General features: G+C 49.1%; 1 protein-coding gene across 3 annotated transcripts in view; it reads left to right on the top strand.

Moving 5' to 3' along the window:
* Nucleotides 1–17,389, top strand: part of LOC107308787 (mitogen-activated protein kinase kinase kinase 3-like) — a 54,245-nt gene extending 36,856 nt beyond the window's left edge. For all 3 annotated transcript variants that reach the window (XM_015852910.1, XM_015852906.1, XM_015852909.2), the window contains 10 exons: nt 3,168–3,301; nt 6,205–6,278; nt 8,011–8,078; nt 9,540–9,632; nt 10,439–10,633; nt 11,353–11,501; nt 12,073–12,204; nt 14,234–14,363; nt 14,944–15,121; nt 15,478–17,389. In XM_015852910.1, coding sequence (XP_015708396.1) covers nt 3,168–3,301; nt 6,205–6,278; nt 8,011–8,078; nt 9,540–9,632; nt 10,439–10,633; nt 11,353–11,501; nt 12,073–12,204; nt 14,234–14,363; nt 14,944–15,121; nt 15,478–15,706 — 1,382 coding nt within the window. In that variant the 3' untranslated portion in view covers nt 15,707–17,389. The remainder of the gene's footprint in view (nt 1–3,167; nt 3,302–6,204; nt 6,279–8,010; nt 8,079–9,539; nt 9,633–10,438; nt 10,634–11,352; nt 11,502–12,072; nt 12,205–14,233; nt 14,364–14,943; nt 15,122–15,477) is intronic.
* The last annotated feature ends 403 nt before the right edge of the window (nt 17,390–17,792 follow it).

Here is a 17,792-nt window from a genome sequence, read left to right as displayed (position 1 = left end):
ATGTGGTCTAAAATCTACTGGGGTTCTGCATTTTCGGATAAGTGAGGGCAGCTTTCACAACATTATCCACCAGTTATTCATCAGCCCCATTCTGGAATCAACTCTTGATGGGAAATGTTTGCTAAAGGCTTGATTCTTTATTCCCACGCCAGCAAACAGTGACCTTTGGGAAGAGGTGGTGCAGAGCGAGGCATCCTTTTTCTCTTTGCTTTGGGGTATTTGATGGTGGGAATGTGGAATCATAGAATGGCTTTGGGTTGTGCTCAGTGAGGAACGCAGTGCAGGAAGGAGTATAAGGGCATTGAGGGGGAAATAGGTTTTGGTGGTGTGAGGCTGGATGGGTGACTCTGAAAAACATGAGCATGATGGCAATATAGAATCATAGAATTACCCAGGTTGGAAAAGACCTTGAAGATGATCAAGTCCAACCGCAGCCTAACCATAGTACCCTAAATATCTGTGCCATTAAACTCATGGGGTCAGGGCACAAATGCTGGTTGGCAGCTGATGCCCTCAACCAGCCCTGGACTGCTCTACCAGCTGTGCCCAGGTACCAGCTGGGGTAGCATGGGTGGATATCATGATGGTTGAACCTCCTCCTTGTTTTGAGAGAAGGAGAAGACTTCGCCTGTGGACAGCATGTCAGTTACCTTCAAGTTAGAAATGTGGACACTGTCCCCTTTAATTTATTACACGTACCCTAAAGTTTGCTTTAAGCTGTGATGTAGGAATTCATCCTCAAAGGGTCAGCATGGAGAGGAGGAAGACTTGGAAGCATCCCACTAAAAAATAAGTGGAAGGAGATTTGGTCAATCCGCTCACACCTCCCCATGCCAGCCACAGCTTGTTGGTGAGGAATTTCCTACAGGTTTCTATCTGTTTATTGTGCCACTGTGTCCTGAGCCCCATGTTCCCACCAGGGCTTGGAAGAACAACACATCTTGGTGTCACGTCCTTCATTTGGCTCTGTGGCAACATCATTCAGGGCTGGGCTCTCTGTGACTGCAGCTGTGAGCACAGGCAGCTGTCAACAAGCCCTGCCCGGCCCTTGCTTTTATGGGGTTTCTCTTCTGCATCAGGACTACTGCTTGATGTTGGTCAGAGATGGATAAAGTTATGGGAAGGATCTGCCAGGGCAGGGAAGGGGTGAGGCCAGGGAACAAGGTGGCTGAAGGAAGCCAAGCCTGGCACAGGGGAGCTGCTTGTACGTGCAGCACCAAGAACTCTGCACATACAGCATGAAAGGCACTTCTTAAATAAAAATAACAGAAAAGAACATGAAAAAAAACCCCGGTAGAAGCCAGCAGTGACTGTAAGGCTCCATGCTGGCCTGGTTCACCCTGCCTGGGACATGCTGTGCTCTAGCCTCAAATATAGGGCTTTATAATAGTGTGTGAAACATGGAGCAGGAATCCCACTGCAAAGCACCTTGCTGCAGAGGGTAACTGAGGTCAGATGCTCAGCTGCTGCCAATCTGCAGAGTTGCTGTGAGTTCAGGAATCCTGAATAGAGCTGCTGAGATCTGGCCAGCATCTGGCTTACGAGTGTATGCCTCAGAGCTCACCCCTTCCCTGTTGGCTCTGGAGCTGCCCTGTAATCCTATAGGCTCCAGGAGGACAGTCCTGGAGGTCTCTTCTCTCTGCCTGATGCTGCTGCTGTTTCGTGAACATTAGTTCAAGGCAAAGCCCATTTGTGATGTGTCGGGCTCATCTGAGCTTGGCTGACTATTTCTTTCTCTGTCTCTGGGTGGATGAAGCAGCAGTATCTCATATATCCAGTATGCCTCATGTTGCCTTAGCTATGAGTTAAGCCTGCTTATTAAAGATCAGAGTTGTCTTCTCTCCACAGTTACTGTCCTATCCCCTTCTGCAGTCTGTAGCAGGAAATGTGACACTGGAAGGTCAAACATGACTGACCTGATGACTGGGAGTAGTTGTTCCAGGCAAAAGCTTAATGTGAGATCATGCCAAGCCTTTATAATTGTGATAAACCTCGCTCAGCTCTCTGGGTCCAAAGTCAAACTGAGCATGTTCAGCTCCTTGTTGACCCTGACTTGAAGACCTGGGCTGTGGGTGGGCTGTGGCAGTGAGGGATGACATCAATGCATGAGCAGACCCAACCTTGGGAGCAGCAGGAGTAGAGATGCTCAGTAAGGCACAGCAGTAACACCATGTCAGACCAGTGAGGGGCTTTTGGGTCTTTCTGCAGCACAAATGAGATGATAACAGTGTGCCCAAACTCTTAATGGTTAAGCATTTGTTTATTTATCTTCAAGGGGAGGATGCCGTACTTTCCCAACTGGTTTTGTTTTTTGGGCTGGTGGAAAGCCAGCTCATTATGTGCACTGCAGCTCAGGAGATTCTCTCTCCTTGATCTTGGCTTTACTTCAGTTGGACTTTGATTCGCTGTGCTCTCATCCTGCAGGAAACCAGTGAAGGAGAAAATAGGAAGAAGAAAAAAAAAAGGCCTCTCAAAGGCTTTTATTTATAAAACTTGAGGGAGATGGACTGTGGGACAGATATCTCAATGTTTGGTGTAAATCCAGCAAGCCTGATTGAATGGTCTTTTATATTGGGGTGATGCTGTTAACGTTAGCAGCTCCTGATGCGTATCAGCTTAAGTGAGAGGTTTGTGGTGTTGATCACAGTGATGGATTTATACCAGAGATCAATCTGGCACTGTAACTGTGCTGCAGAAGAGCAGCAGCAGAGCTGGAAGTTTTGCATTGGCTTTTCATTACAGGATGGACCCCATCACAACAAAAATCTGGGAGTCCTTTTACTTTCTGGTATTGATGGAGTATCCAGACACAGGGCACAGCTCTTAGGAGCCAGGATAGGCTGAAAGCCACTGTCTGCTGGGTGTTGTGTGGCCCTGCGGAGAGAAATTGTCCGAGGTACAAAAGCTTTGTAGGTGCCCATGAGCAGTGTTGCCTCTCTAGATCTTCCATTCTCTTCCAAAAAGTTCAATCTCAGCAGTATCTCTGGAAGATCATAGAATAACACAATTGTTTGAGTTCAAAGGGACCTTTAAAGATCATCTAGTCCAACTCCCCTCCAGTTAACGGGGACATCTGCGGCTCAGCCAGGTCTGTGACCATGGTCTGTGTCAGGACTTCAATGCATCGAGTCCTTCTCTCATTGACCAATGACTTCCCCATCTCTTAGGCTCTCTGCACACTGGCCGGAGCTCTCCACCCCCAGGGAGTGTTCCTGAGGAGCAGCAGCAGATCGCTCGCCAGGGCTCCTACACCAGCATCAACAGCGAGGGCGAGTTCATCCCCGAGACCATGGATCAAAATGTAAGTGGAGCTCATGGGGTAAATGCACGTGGGTTGAAGTGGGAGCAATGCATTCTGCACTGCGAGCATCCTTCTTGCTTCTAAATTGCCTGTGGCCCTCAGGCCAGATTCTTCCTGTGGGCTTAACATGCTCCAGAAACATGATTTCTAGGAACCCTGCAACTAGCTGTGGCAGTGACTGCAGCATGCTCTGATGCTCCAGGTAGCACTGGAGGAGCTCTGGCACACACATGCACACCAGCTGCCAAGCTCTCGTGGCCACGGCCTTCCCGGATCCTGGGATGACGAGGGAGTGTGCCAAGCAAATGATTGCCTGCGATTGCAACAGCCTGGGGATGTCAGCAGCTCTCGCTGCTTCCCATGTGCTGTTTCTGCCTGAGCTCTGGCTGCAGTCCTTGGCTCTGGCTGCAGTGTCTCTGTATTTTTTTTGTCTCTCTCCTTCCCCTGTTGTTTTTTATCCTTTTCCCTTATTAAGCACTTTGTGTATCTCAATCCCTCGGTAATCAAAGAGCTGCTGGATTTAATGCAGAGTGATGAGCAGAACCTCTGTCTCAAATCAGTTCTCTTCACTTACAGAAGGTGAACTTAGTGTGGCCATTGACCAGAAAGAGCACGTACCTCCCTCTCTGCTTGCATCTCTGCTCAAGCCGTAGCTCCAAAGAACTTAGGATGTGTGGCACCCTGCACTTTGTGGGCTGTCTGTGTGCAAGGTTCAGTTTTGCAGAGCTCTTGGAAAGAGAGCACCAAGTCACAGGAGGGACCTGGAGGGACTTCAGGAAGGCACTGAGCAGGTTGCTCACTGCAGTGGGCTGCTGTGACGTCTCCCAGGATCTTCCCTGGGGGAATGCATGTCTCCTGCACTCATGGAGCACTCACTGGCTCTGTTCTTGACCGTGGGCTGTGCCATTGTTTCCATGGCAAAGCTGTGTTTTTGACGGTTTATTCTACAGCCATTAATAAAATGAGAAGTCACTCCGGGTGAGTCTTGGCAGAGTCGGAGTGCAGATGTGTCTCGTGCTGCTTGCAGCCAAAGGCTGCCTTTCTATTGTTTCCACATGACTTCCAAACACGTTTAGGAGGATTAAGACAAAGTGTGTGTGTGCAGGAGGAGGGTCTGCTTGAACCCCCTGGGGTGTAAGTCAGCACATTTGCGTTGATTGTTAATGGTGCTGCATTAGCTCTGCTCCTGATGAAGGTTCCCAGATGCTCCCCCAGCATCGCGCCATGGGTGGCCCGCTGTCTTTTCCTAGAGGTGGGTGGATGTGTGCACTGACAAATTAAAGGCAGGAAAAAGGACTTTTTTTCTTTCCTTCCTTTCTCTCCTCATTGGACAGCCATAGTTTTTCCCGTGGGTTGCTCTCAGGATGTTCTTGGGGTGAAGCTTTGAAACATACCTTGCAAAGAGATGCTTCCTTTCTCTTATGGGATACTTCGCTGTGGGTGATGTAACTGAGGTCTTTGTAGAATCACAGAGTCATCAAGGTTGGTAAAGACCTCAAAGATCATCTGTTGATCTTTGACCAGACCACACCATACCCCGCTGACCACGTCCCTCAGTACCACATCTCCACAGTTCTGGAACGCCTCCATGGATGGTGACTCCACACATCATCCTGTGTGTGCTAAGATTCCTAGTTCTGTTTCCAGGCTTTTAAGTCCATGTCATCACTCAGCATCTCTACTGGGACAGAGCTGGCGTGGTTGGCAGAGATGGGATGGGGGCTAAGCAGGGAACTTGCTCCTCTTGGTCTGCTGCTCTCTGAAGCATGAGGCTTTGGGGTAAGGTCTTGGGAAGCAGAGGAAAATCAGACTTTCCAATTGGGACTGCCAAAACAATGCGAGCTGTTATGACAACCACTCAAGGAGGTATAGCACAGAAACAGCGCATGGAAATGGAGTCTGCCCTGTATGTGAGGAAGGAGAAGGGTCTGGGAGCCAGGAAGGGGTAACTCCATGTGGTGCTCAGCCATCCTCTGCTCTGCTTTCCCAGCAACAAGCTGGCCCTGGGCTGGCTCTGTGTGGAAGTGCACATAGCCCCTAGGTTTACCACTCAAGACAAAACCTCTATTGTTACTAGCCAGCTATAAATAACCCCGTCCAGTACAATGTCTCATCCAGGAAGCAACACAAATGTAGCTTTTGACTCACTGAGCCAGTGAGAGCCAAGCCGGTTCCTCCAGCCAACAGCCCTGATGATGCTCTTTGCTTATCACCAGAGGGGGAGGCTTGGTCTCGTGTGCCAGGGGCAGGCAGGAGTCCATGGCCACAGTCCTGGCTGCATGCACAACACCCACTCAGCTTTGGGCACACTGTTTGTATCCTGATTTGCTTTTTCATCTTTCTTTTTCCTTAGGAATATTTCGAGCTCTTTGGCTCACATTGATTTCTCAACATGCTTTTAACATCAGGGTGCTTATTAGCTCTACCTCAGCTTCCCTGCCAGCAAAAACAGGGCAAGGAGAAATGATTTCAAACTAGAAGAGGGGAGATTTAGCCTGGATATAAGGAAAAGATTGTTATGATAAGGGCAGTGAGGCACTGGCACAGGTTGATGATGCCCCATCCCTGGAGACACCCAAAGTCAGGCTGGATGGGGCTCTGGGCACCTGATGGGTCTGTGGGTGTCCCTGTTCATTGCAGGGGAGATGGACCAGATGGCCTTTCAGGTCCCTTCCAACTCAAGTGATTCTGTGATTCTATGAAATACAGTTGATAATAATCCAAAGGAGGTATCACAGATGAACTTATTCTGCTCCTGTGGGGCCAGGATCAGCTGGTGAAAATCAGCTGGTTTCACTGGAGAAAAGTTGGTCTGTATCCTGCAGATGTTTATTAGTAGTGGAGCTTGAAGAGTCGTATTCTCACCTGTTACTTCATTGGTTTTCCTTTTCATTCCTTGACAGATGCTTGAAGCTTTCATCAGCCCCGATGGGTCGATGTCTGGGAGCTGCCAGTCGCTAGACAGGTCTGTGGACAGGTGAGTTGCACGCCACCATGCTCACAGGTGCTACGTTATGGTTTACACTGCAGTGATCTTAGCTGCACAGAGTAGCCTGCCCCTCTGCCTTTCTGCAGTCACTGGGTCAGCACTGTGTTATCCTCTTTCCTGCCCCTCTCTGGGCACGCTGTCTGCTTTCCATTGACTGCTCATCCATTCGGCAGGCCCTGGGTGCTGCCAGCAGCCACAGATGTGTCAATCAAGGCACTGAGGACACCAGACGAGCAATGGCTAAGTTTAGCTTCTCTGCAGGAAGCAACTGGGACACATTGTACCGAGGCAGGCGGCAGTTCAATACTCAGCATGGCTGGTCCAAGCTCACACGTGCAGAGCGGCTGTACGTTTGCTGCTGTGCATGGCAGGCTGGATATAAGACACAGTGTCCTTTTGGGAAGCAATACATACTTCTATTTTTTTTTTTTTCAATCCACATCAAAGGTTTTATTTTATTTTCCTCTCTTTTTTTTTCCACTGCTTTTGCCATGTGTTCCAGCAGGTCTGCGCTGTGTTGATTTGATTGTGTGCCGTGCTTTGGGTTTGTGACTCCGTGCACTTTGGATCTGTCTCAGCATTAAGGTCCATTTCCTTTCTGTAGCTTTTAATATTTGCCTCTGATGGATTTGCTCATTGTTACGGACACATCGAAACTGATTTCTTTGTGTTCCCAGCCTCTGTGCCCCAGCTTTGCTTTTTGCCATAGACTTTGCTACCGAACAACAGAAGCACAGTTTGGTTTTAATGCTTTTACTGTGAACTGAGTGAAGAGCATTAGGCATGATGGCAAGAGGGTCTTGTGTGCATAGTTGTGTTCAGTCATTGGGTCTAGAGAGCTGGAAAGGGCATGAGGAGGGATATATTCTTCAAAGGTAGGAAAAGGAGGAGGTGTGAATATTTAGCATGCATTGCCTTGTTTGGAATCAGGAGATAGACTTGCTGATCCCTTTGGGTTCCTTCCAACTCATGATTCTATGGCCCTGGAAAAAGCATAGCTGAATGCCTGCTGCTGATTGTATGAGATGGCATTAGCCTGCAGAGGGCAGAGCTGGTCACCAGGCAGGGAGACCAGTCTGGCACTAAGAGAGAACACAGTCAGTGCCTCCTCTTTGAAGCAAAGCTGCAGTGATCGGATTTGGCACGGATAGATTTCTGTGTGCTTTGCAAAGCAATTTTCTACCCCTGTGTCCATTTATTAAGAGGAAAGAAGGCAGAGTGGAAAAGCAACCTGTGCAGGTCAGCTCCCTGGCCCTCTGAAATGAAGTCAAGATGACTGAGACCATATCAAAGAGTCATAGTATGGCTTGGGTTGGAAGGGACCTCACAGACAATCATTCCAACCATGGGCAGGGTTGCCAGCCATTAAATCAGGCAGTGGATCAGGTTGCCTGGTGCCATCTGCATTCCATCCTCATGCAGTGTTTTCCCAATATCATTTGTTTAACACCATTTGATGCACTTGTCTGGGATCAGTGAGCTGCTCCCTCCTGGTGTGCTCACAGAACGTGTGTGCACAATGGATATGTGGATTTCCTTGCATGAGGAATTTGGGGGATGATGGTACAGAAAAGAGGAGACCTGCATGAATCAAACACTATGGAAAACCACTCATCCACAGCAAATAAGCTGTGAAGCCTGGACTTTCTGCACGTAATCACTTCTTAATTGATTTCGCAGCCCTGATATAATAACATATATATGCTTTTTCCCCATGCAGCCCTCCCTTTACACAAACCCCTGTTCCTGGAAGGAAGAGTCATCCCAAAGACGCTCTTGATTGCATGGGTAAGCATGGATGGAGGTTTGGGTTTGTTGAAAGCAGGTAGTTAAGAAAGATGCTACTGCACACAAAGTAACAAGCAAATCATCTCCACTGCTGTGGTTACACTTCAGGAATGACCCAGCAATGATCAAACACGAACATTCTGTCAAAACAGAAGACCCAGAGCATCAGACACAGACAGGGTTCTCCTTGCCATTGTTAACTCGTTGGCTCTGCATTAGTGGTAGCACTGAAGGACCTTTAGGACTCATTCAGTAATTAATTTACAGCAACAGCTGTCTAAACTGTGTAGTCAAGCCCCTGAAGTCAGTAGATGCAAGGAAATAAAGCTGTTGCGAGACCAAAGATGAGCTCTGTGTTGGAGGAGGGTGCTGAGTGGGTCTTGAATTGGTTTTGGAGACAGCTGTGAGGTGCTGAGAAGCTGGAAACAGCCTTGTGGCATCACCTTTTGTTTCTGAAGTCAGGATACTTAATAAACAGCAAACCAAGGCCCAAGCCCTCTGGGGAGTTATACCGCTTCCACTTGGATTCGTAAGAGGCAGAATCTGTAACACTGCATTGGATAACTTGCAGGGATCATAGGTTACTTCTTAATCCCCAACAACCACCTGCTTAAGTCATGGAAACTATAACATTGTCGTGGCTTTCACTATGTAGAACGAACAAATGGCAGTCAGCCTCAGCACATTAACACAGTGCTGGCCAGGGGCAGCGTTTAGACACTGAGCTGTAGAGATGAAGCAGTCTGTCTGCATCCCGAAGTTGAATCCCCCCGTGGTGTGGGAAGCACTGTGCTTTGAGATGTCGCTCGGCGTTGTTGCTCACACGTGGCTCGCTGAGAACCTCTTGACCCATCCTTGCTGCTCTTCTTGCTGACCATATTTCAGCCATTATGTGCTGCTGTCATAGGGAAATAATGCTGCAGGAGGCCGAGGCCAGGCCTGCTCTCCCAGGAGTGGCTGCTGGCCCGGGGCTAAGACAAACAACCCATCAGCACGGGCTGTGTCATTGCAGTCGGATGGAGGAAAAACAGGAGGTGAAAGATGGGGGGAAATGACAGATATTTTCATCTCAAGTTATTCAGTGCTACCAGCAATGCCTTCCCGTGATGCTTTTTTTGTTTAATTAAAATTGAAAAATACATTCTTATCTTGTGTGTCCATCCATCACTTCTAGTCTCATGTCTAATCTGTACTGCAGTGCTATCTTACTTTCTGTGTATACTAAATAAGCCCAAGTAAGGATGAAAGCTTGGAGGGTATAAACTGATGTCCATCTTTGAGTCACATCAGAGAAGAAATAGCAGGCAGGGATACCTGCCCAAATGCTGTATACCAGCATTTCTCTATGTCACCTTCTGTATCCCCACAGCTCAGCATGAAGATCCAAACGCTTTGCTGTAAGAAACACTGGGCATTTGCTATCAGCTGATCTAAGAAACGTCTGTTCTTTCCTCTCTCCAGATTTTGACATCCCAATCTGTGAGAGGTTTGGGAAGGGGGGCACCTTCCCGAGGCAGTACCACCTCTCCCAAAATCGCAAGGACTACAGCGACGGTAAGAAAATGATGGGGGGCTGGAGAGGGAGACGCTCAATCCAGGATCTCAGTAGGGATGGGAAGTGCAGGATGCTTGTAACAGCGCCTGGGGATGGAGAGGTGTAGGAGGGAGAGGCTTCTAAGAAAAGGAGAATGGAGTCATTTAGGATTTGTGTATTCTAAAAGGTGAAGAGCTCGTGGTATGTTGCTTTGTTACTCTAATAGGGTTTCTCCTGGCAAATGCAGGGTAGCAGTGTCTGCTCATGGCTGTTTGAAGCTGATGAGCTCTGAGCTTTGGGATCCACTCCATCACCTCACTGCTGCCCCTCCTTTCATTGTGTGAGGCTGCAAGTGGTGGGAAATAAAACTGAACACGGGTCAAATTCCCATGGAACAAAAAAACCACCAAAACCCACCAAAATCCATTAGAAACCATTAAAGCTAATCTTGTGCAAGCAGTTATCACAAGATCTGGCACTACCTGTGTGGCCTTGTGGTCTTAGGGGATGCCTGGGATCATTTGAAGCGTAAATCTCTGCCTGATCAGAGCTTAATTGTGATGAAGAACTAACAAAACCTTACGTAATTAAACTGTTGCAAACCTCTCTGGAAACATTCTGTGTTGTATGTAGTCCTGGATGCTGCTAACAGCTCTTCAATCAGATTTGAAGTGTTCATAGAGTCCACAGCTTCAGTTTCATTCAACTGGTCTTGTTTAGTTTGAAGACGTGCATCATCTGAGCTGCAATGTGAGGAGGTGGCAATAGGCAGAACCACATTGGTGTGTGTATTTTTGCCATAATTCTTCCCCCTTATCTCCTGCAGGCCGGAGGACTTTCCCCAGGAGTTATTTCCCACAGGAAAACCTTTTCCAGCTCGTCCCTTCCAGCCGGACCAAGAGCTTTAATGGGGACAGCAAGCTCAGCACCTTGCAGTACGATGAGTACAGGCCTAAATGGTGGAACAATTGTGAAAAGGGTCTGCAGGTCTTCAGCACCTCCCCTACCAAAGCTCGGAACTGTAAGTGAACCAAAGCTGCTGGTGGCTGAGGTCTCCATACATTTCAGTCTCAACACAAATTGAGACCTACTGAGATACTGGGCATCAGCTGAGCTAACCCTATGTGAGCTGAACCAGGCTGGATGTGGCTCTGGGCAGCCTGGGCTGGTGGTTGGTGAACCTGCACATAGCAGGGGGGTTGAAACTGGATGAGCACTGTGGTCCTTTTCAACCCAGGCCATTCTGTGGTTCTATGAGTGCACTCTCATGCCATCCTCATCAAGAGGCACGTTGCACTGCCTTCCTTTTCAGTGGGGAAGATGGAGTGTTTATCACTGTACCTTACCTTGGCCTTGAGTAGAGTGCCTGCAGGGTCAGCTGCTTTTCATAACTGGCTGAGCTGCAGAAAATTGCTTGTGCATTTTAACTCCTACTGTGCTCACAAGGCAGAATCTTCAGGAGATTTGGGATGTGGGATCAAATGTGTCTGGAGGCCACCCCTTCCTTGTCTTACTTTGCTCACAGCACCCAGAGATGTTGCAGTCACCGCTGGTGTTGCAGGATCAATGTGATTAAAACTGATTGATCTTGGTGCCCTTGGGAATGGATGGCTCGCTGTCCTCCAGCACAAGCTGATGGCACAGCTGCCCTGTTGAGAACATTGCAGACCTGATAAATGGACTCTAATGCTGAAGTCTCCCTGCTGTGCTCTATTCTTAGTCCTCTCCTCTCTACCGTAGCCCTGCAGGCACCTGTGAACTGGAGGCTGGGGAAGCTGCTTGGAAGAGGAGCTTTTGGGGAAGTTTATCTCTGCTATGATGCTGACACTGGCCGTGAGCTGTCGGTGAAGCAGGTGCCATTTGATCCTGACAGTCAGGAGACGAGTAAGGTGAGTATGAGGACAGCACTGTGTTTTGTAGCACGTTGCAGGATTGTGGCTGGGGGATGCGGGTAGAGGTGGCAGTCTGTGACACTGATGGATGGCAATGTGTGCACACTGCGTTGGGTTTGCTATGTTTGGAGTGATCCCTGATAGCATGTGGCACCAGTCACTTTCTCTGCTTCCTTATTTCTTGGTCACGTTGGCTTGCTATCCCAGATACCATCTCAGAGCTTTGTTTGCTTTGTTTTAGCCTTTTTGCTCCACTCACCTTCCCACATGGGGTGCCGTGTTAGCTTTGTTGCTGGCTTTTTCACACCTTCCCACAGGAACTCCTTGAGGATGGTTTAATGAGTACACCTCACTCAGAGCCATATGCTTGTGCCTCCCATCTGTCTCACTGCCGGCTCCTCAGGGCAACACTCATCTCTGAGCCTTCAATGCCTGTTGCCTGATTAAGAATCTTCATATATGCCATGAAAAGTGCTGAGTTCTGAGCGGTGTTTGGGTAATGCTCCTGTTGCAGACAGGTGTGTGTACCCATTGCCTTTCCCCATGGAGCCTGTCTGTTTTGTTACAGGAGGTGAATGCCTTAGAGTGTGAGATTCAGCTGCTGAAGACGCTCCGTCATGACAGGATAGTGCAGTATTATGGGTGTCTGCGGGACCCGGAGGAGAGGAAGCTGTCGATCTTTGTTGAATACATGCCAGGGGTGAGTGCGGTGCTAAAGATTGTCCTGAGCTACAGAGAACAGATCCGGACTGCCTTGAGTTGGGTGACATTTGGATCTGGAGTTAAATTTGATACTATATCTGATAAAGCAAACCAGAACAGTGCATCTCAGCATCCCTAGGGCTTGGCAAAGTGTAGATCGAGTCAGACTTCATGGTCAGGCCCCTCAACTTGTGATGGGTCAAATCTAAAGCCCCAAAGGTAGATCTTAGGTTTGAATCTTGGAGCTGGGTGTGTTCACAATCTGGAATCTGAACTTGGCGAAAGTGGGATGTGCTCCAGATCTGGTTCCAAACACTGTGGCCTGAGCCCATCCTTAAGTATTTATTACAAATCCCTGCAGGACAAGTTATTAGTACAACTGTCCACCCACAGCTGTCACCAATTATTTATGGCTTTCAGCACGTGTGTGTTATAAACAGTGTTATTTGCTTGTAAGTCTTCTCCTGTTCAGAACTGAACCTTGTGTTGGTAGCATTATCCAGCTGAGCAGGAGTGGATTACATTTGTGTTTTTGCTGACGTTGGATTAAGCAGCCGTAGGGAAATAGAACATCAGGAAGCTCGGAGGGAGTCTGAGCATGGGCTCTAGATTAGTTGAACATCTCTGTTTGCAAGTAGGTTACATCAGCCATGCAGACAAAGCCATTGGCTGGTATAAACCAATGTTACTGTTTACATTGCTGGAGGATCTGCTCTCCAAAGTCCTGCCTGTCCAGCTGGATTCATTCCCCAGACTGTGGGAGAATAAACCCTTGTTTATACAGGCCTTGTTTGTAAGGTCAGAAGGAACTATGAAGTCATCTGGTCACAAAGGATTTTGGTAGTTTGTAAACGTTCCCGAAGCCCTCCTAGCACATCTTGAACATGAGTGATCACATGGACTTCCATGTGTTTGAGCACCTTCCAGGAGCCATCCTCTGTCTCTCCCTAGGGGCCAACATCTCACTTTCAGGCCTTAAAATGAGCCTTGGACCCAGAAGAGTAAAGCCCCAGAGCTTCAGCAGTATCCTTGCTGCTTATTCTGCAACATGCTGGTGTTTGTTAGCAGCCAGGAAACCAACATTGGATGCTGGGGCAGCGTCCAGCAAGGCTGGAAGTTGAATGTTTGTTTTTTTTGTGATAAAACAGAACTCTGACCAAATACAGATTGACTTTAGTGCCACAATGACGGCTTATTTCACAAAAGCAGCTCAGGGCTTTGCTTTCCAATGGCAGTGGAAATAGGTTGAGTTCCCAGACCTTGCAGGTCAGCAGCTCTGCTACTGGCTGGGTTTCTGATGATACACAGCTACCTTGGTGAAATGTTTAGCGGGTGAAGCTTGAGTGCACTGTTAATGTGGCATTCTTACAGCCCCTGCTGTCAGGTAGCTGAGTGTATTTTGTGTTGTGCTCTGCCCCATGAAGGGGGGACAGAAAGGTCTATTTGGCCACAAGCCTTGAAGACCCCATTTCCCATTCTTCAGTGTCATGTTTGATGGCCCCCGGTCAGGGTGGGGGGATACTAGGATAAGAAAACCCATAGTGTCGTGGTGAGGGAGTACACTCTACATACAAGGTGCAGCAAGGGGTGATTTCAGAGCATCCCATGTTACTTCAGCAGTGCTATGAAAGAGAAATTAGAAGCCCATCCACAGGATTGAAGCCAGCCTCCAAAGAAAGCCAGAATAGCAGCTGGGCAGAGCAACAGCAGGAACCCGAGTTGTCCTCCTCCATGAGCTATAGGTGGAGTGTAGCCACTAGAGGGAGAAGAAGATCAGTGCTTTGTGTTGGCAGAGGGTAGCACTGTTGGCCATCAGAGGCCCTACCACTTTTTCCATTGGAACATGGGACACCGGGGACAAAGCTGTGTTCAGCACATTGTGAATTCTGATCTTATTGTTTCTACAGCTGAGTGTGTTTTTTCAAGCTGAGAAATGTCTTGGCAAGGCAGTTTCAGAAAGTGACTGTGACTCGATGCACCTGGCTCTGCTGCTCTTCACAGCTGGTGTGTGTTGTTTCCATGTACAGGGCTCCATAAAGGACCAGCTAAAAGCATACGGTGCTCTGACTGAGAATGTCACTCGGAAGTACACCAGGCAGATCCTGCAGGGAGTTTTCTACTTACACAGCAATATGATTGTCCACCGGGACATTAAAGGTGAGCAGATAATGCCAGACTTCATAATGCTTACTTCACCGTAGCCTCCCTCCAGCCCAACATCATTCTTATGCAAAATGCAGTGCTGGGATCTGCTGTTTAAGTTATTTTTGCCCCAGCTTTACCTCTTGCCTTCAGCAGTTTGAGCCATGAGTATCTTGCACAAGCAGCTGAAACCACATTCTTGTTCTGTCTTCCTGCCTGGGATCTCACATTAAATACTGTTAGCTGTCCATGCAGCCATCAGTTCTCTATGCTGGTGCTACATACCCAAGAATTGAGAGACCTTGGTGATCGGAGGTATCTGAGGCTCCGTTCTGCTGTCATGGCATGGGGAGGATAAATCATCATCTCCCATTCACTGCTCACCTCTGGGGAACATGATGACTGAGAGCCAGTGGGAATCAGCCCTGCTAGACAACAACAGTTGCCTTAGCAGGGTGGAATTGCAGCCCCAGCAAGGCTCTTTGGGCTCTCTCTCTTGCAGCTTTTTGCCTGTGCTCTTCATACTGTCCTCACTGTTGCTGCTCCACTAGCTGCTGCTTCATCCCTTGGGTTTGTTGTTGCTTTGTATCTCCAGGTGCCAATATTTTGAGAGATTCTGCTGGAAATGTGAAACTTGGAGATTTTGGAGCCAGCAAACGCATTCAGACCATCTGCATGTCTGGGACTGGGATTAAATCCGTCACAGGAACACCGTACTGGATGAGCCCGGAGGTTATCAGTGGAGAAGGCTATGGAAGGAAAGCTGATGTGTGGTAAGGAATACACTATAAACCCCACCACTACCACTTAGACAGTCCTTTTGGGAAGCTGTAGCAGGAACAACAGACATAGCTAAGTGTTTGGAAGACAGAGCAATGCAAAGGATGAGAACAGGGAGCTGACTGTTAGGATTGATGGTGAGATATTGAGGGAGTGAGTCGTAGCTGAAGGTCTCCAAAGGAGAGCACTCAAAACCACACCTTGATTTTGGAAGGTCTGATGTGTTAGGGCCATATGTGGCTCCACCCTGTAGCTGCTGTTTAAGTCTTAAAAACAGGCTGATAACAAAGTTTGTCATAGCACTGCCCCAGCCCCCTGCCTGCTGTCTCACCCCTGCCTGTCATTGCAGGAGCGTGGCCTGCACTGTTGTGGAAATGCTGACAGAGAAACCACCCTGGGCAGAGTACGAAGCCATGGCAGCCATTTTCAAAATTGCCACCCAGCCAACCAACCCCCAGCTCCCCGACGGCGTCTCCAGCTGCTGCCGCAACTTCCTCAAGCAGATCTTCGTGGAGGAGAAGCGGAGGCCGACAGCCGAGGATCTGCTGAGGCACCCCTTCGTCAACTGCGGGCTCTGAGCCCCGGCTGGGAAGTACCGATGGGAGGGAGGGGGTGGCTGCCAGACTTGCGGCCCTTTTGCACTCTGCGTTCAGACCTCAGCACTGGGCTGTCCTGGTGGTGGCCCCACAGGTCCTTTCTTGCTCGTCACCACCTCGAAGGCTGCTGCCTTGTTGGATTTTGAAGCCACGCATGGGACCAGCGGAGGCCGGGGATGGTGGCCATCACCGGGAGCGCAGAACAAGAGACTTCCCAGACATCCCATCTGTGTCGGCCTCAGAGCGAGCAACCTCCTGCCATCAGCAGTGCTGCAGGGCATCCCTGCTGGCTGCATCACTTATCTCTTGGGTAAAGTGCATTGGATTGCATCTGTCCCCCTACCAGCAACCATGGGACCAGCAGAGGAAGCAGATGCACGGTGACCATCAGCGCTCCCCACAGAGGAACACACCGGGCTTCTGCCAGGCTACAGGAGATGATCCTCAGACTGCAGAGTTGGGGGATCCAGGTGTCACAAGGGGGAGGGAACCCTTCTGGAGGCGGCAGCATATCCAGCGGTGCGGCGTTCAATACTGATCTGTGCCTTAAGCGGTTACAATCAAGGAGTGATGCTTGACTCGGCACAAAGTATGGAGTCGGGCACAATTATGCAGCAGCCATGTTGGTATTTGTGTGTATGTGTGTGTGCGTGTGTGTGTGAGTGTGTGTAGAGGTGCAGGAGGAGTCCCTACAACTAGGCAGAGAGGAGCTGCTGGGTGCCCACCACTCCGAGTAGCATCAGCCCTGCAGGAGAAAGTTTAAGCCACAGTTGGGTTCCAGTCTCCTTGACCAACACTAGTCTGCTGGAAAACCTAAGGGGGGCAAGCACAGGGTCATTGGAAGCTGAGTGTCTCAAGTCTTGATAGGACAAGGGGGAATGGTTTTAAACTAAAGAGGGGAGATTTAGATTAGATATTATGGAGGAATTCTGCATGATGAGGGCGGCGAGGCCCTGGTACAACTGCCCAGAGAGCTGTGGGTGCCCCATCTCTGGTGATGCTCAAGGCCTGGTTGGATGGGGCCCTGGGCTGCCTGATGTGCTGGGAAGGCCCATGGCTGGGGACTGGGTGGGCTTTAGTGTCCCTTCCAACCCTTCTATGATTGCACGATGCCATGACTATGAAATCTGCCCCCTTTGGAAGGCCTGGTCCCCTGGCTCATGTGAGTATGTATGTGTGTGTGTGTGAGTGTGTGTCTGTGTGTGTATGTACATGTGTACGTGCACGTGAGTGTGACTCGCTCCTCAGGTGCCTTTGCCTTTTCATTTTTTAAAACCCTCGCAGTGTTCTGATGTACAAACTAGGAAAAGAGAATGTAATATTATGCCATGTAAATTTCTTTTTTTTATATATATATATATATATATATATATATTTTATTTCGGCCATAGCGTGAGTGAACTCTCCGCGCTGTGTCACCGTGTAGCGTAGAGAAACGTTTTCCTTTCGTTGGGAAAAGGCTCCAGTGTGATATTGTATATCATCTTTACCGTGTAGCCTATACATCTGTATAATTCCTTCTTATTGGGCCAGTTATCAATAGGCAACCACTGTACATAGGCAGAGCTGTGCCGGGGCGTGACGGGGCCTGTGGAGCCCGGAGTGACCGCCCTGAGCAGCTGGGGCTGGCGGCTGTATCCCAATAATGAACCTGTGCAGCTCAGACCCCTCGGCTCTGTGTGGCTTTGTGTTGGGGTTGTGCTTTGTGGGAGCCTGGGGGGCTTTGGGAGGGGGGAGGTGGAGAGTTGTGCAGTCATTACAGTTGGAAAAGATCACTGAGGTCAGTGAGTCTAACCCCAACCCACTCCCACCATGTCCTCAGTGCCACATCTCCATGGCTCTGAACACCTCCAGGGTTGGTGACCCCACTACCTGCCTGGGCAGCTGTGCCAATGCATCACTGCTCTGAGTTGTGCCCTATATCCAACCTGAACCTCCCCTGGTGCGACTTCAGGCCATCACCTCTCATCCTATCGCTGTTACAGAGGCCGACCCCCACCTCACCACAGCAGCTGTAGACAGCACTGAGGCAGACTGAACAGCCCCAGCTCCCATCACACTTGTGCTC

Source organism: Coturnix japonica, chromosome 2, assembly GCF_001577835.2.
Source record: "Coturnix japonica isolate 7356 chromosome 2, Coturnix japonica 2.1, whole genome shotgun sequence".
Classification (NCBI taxonomy): Eukaryota; Metazoa; Chordata; class Aves; order Galliformes; family Phasianidae; genus Coturnix; species Coturnix japonica.
This window is presented reverse-complemented; position numbering and strand designations above follow the sequence as displayed.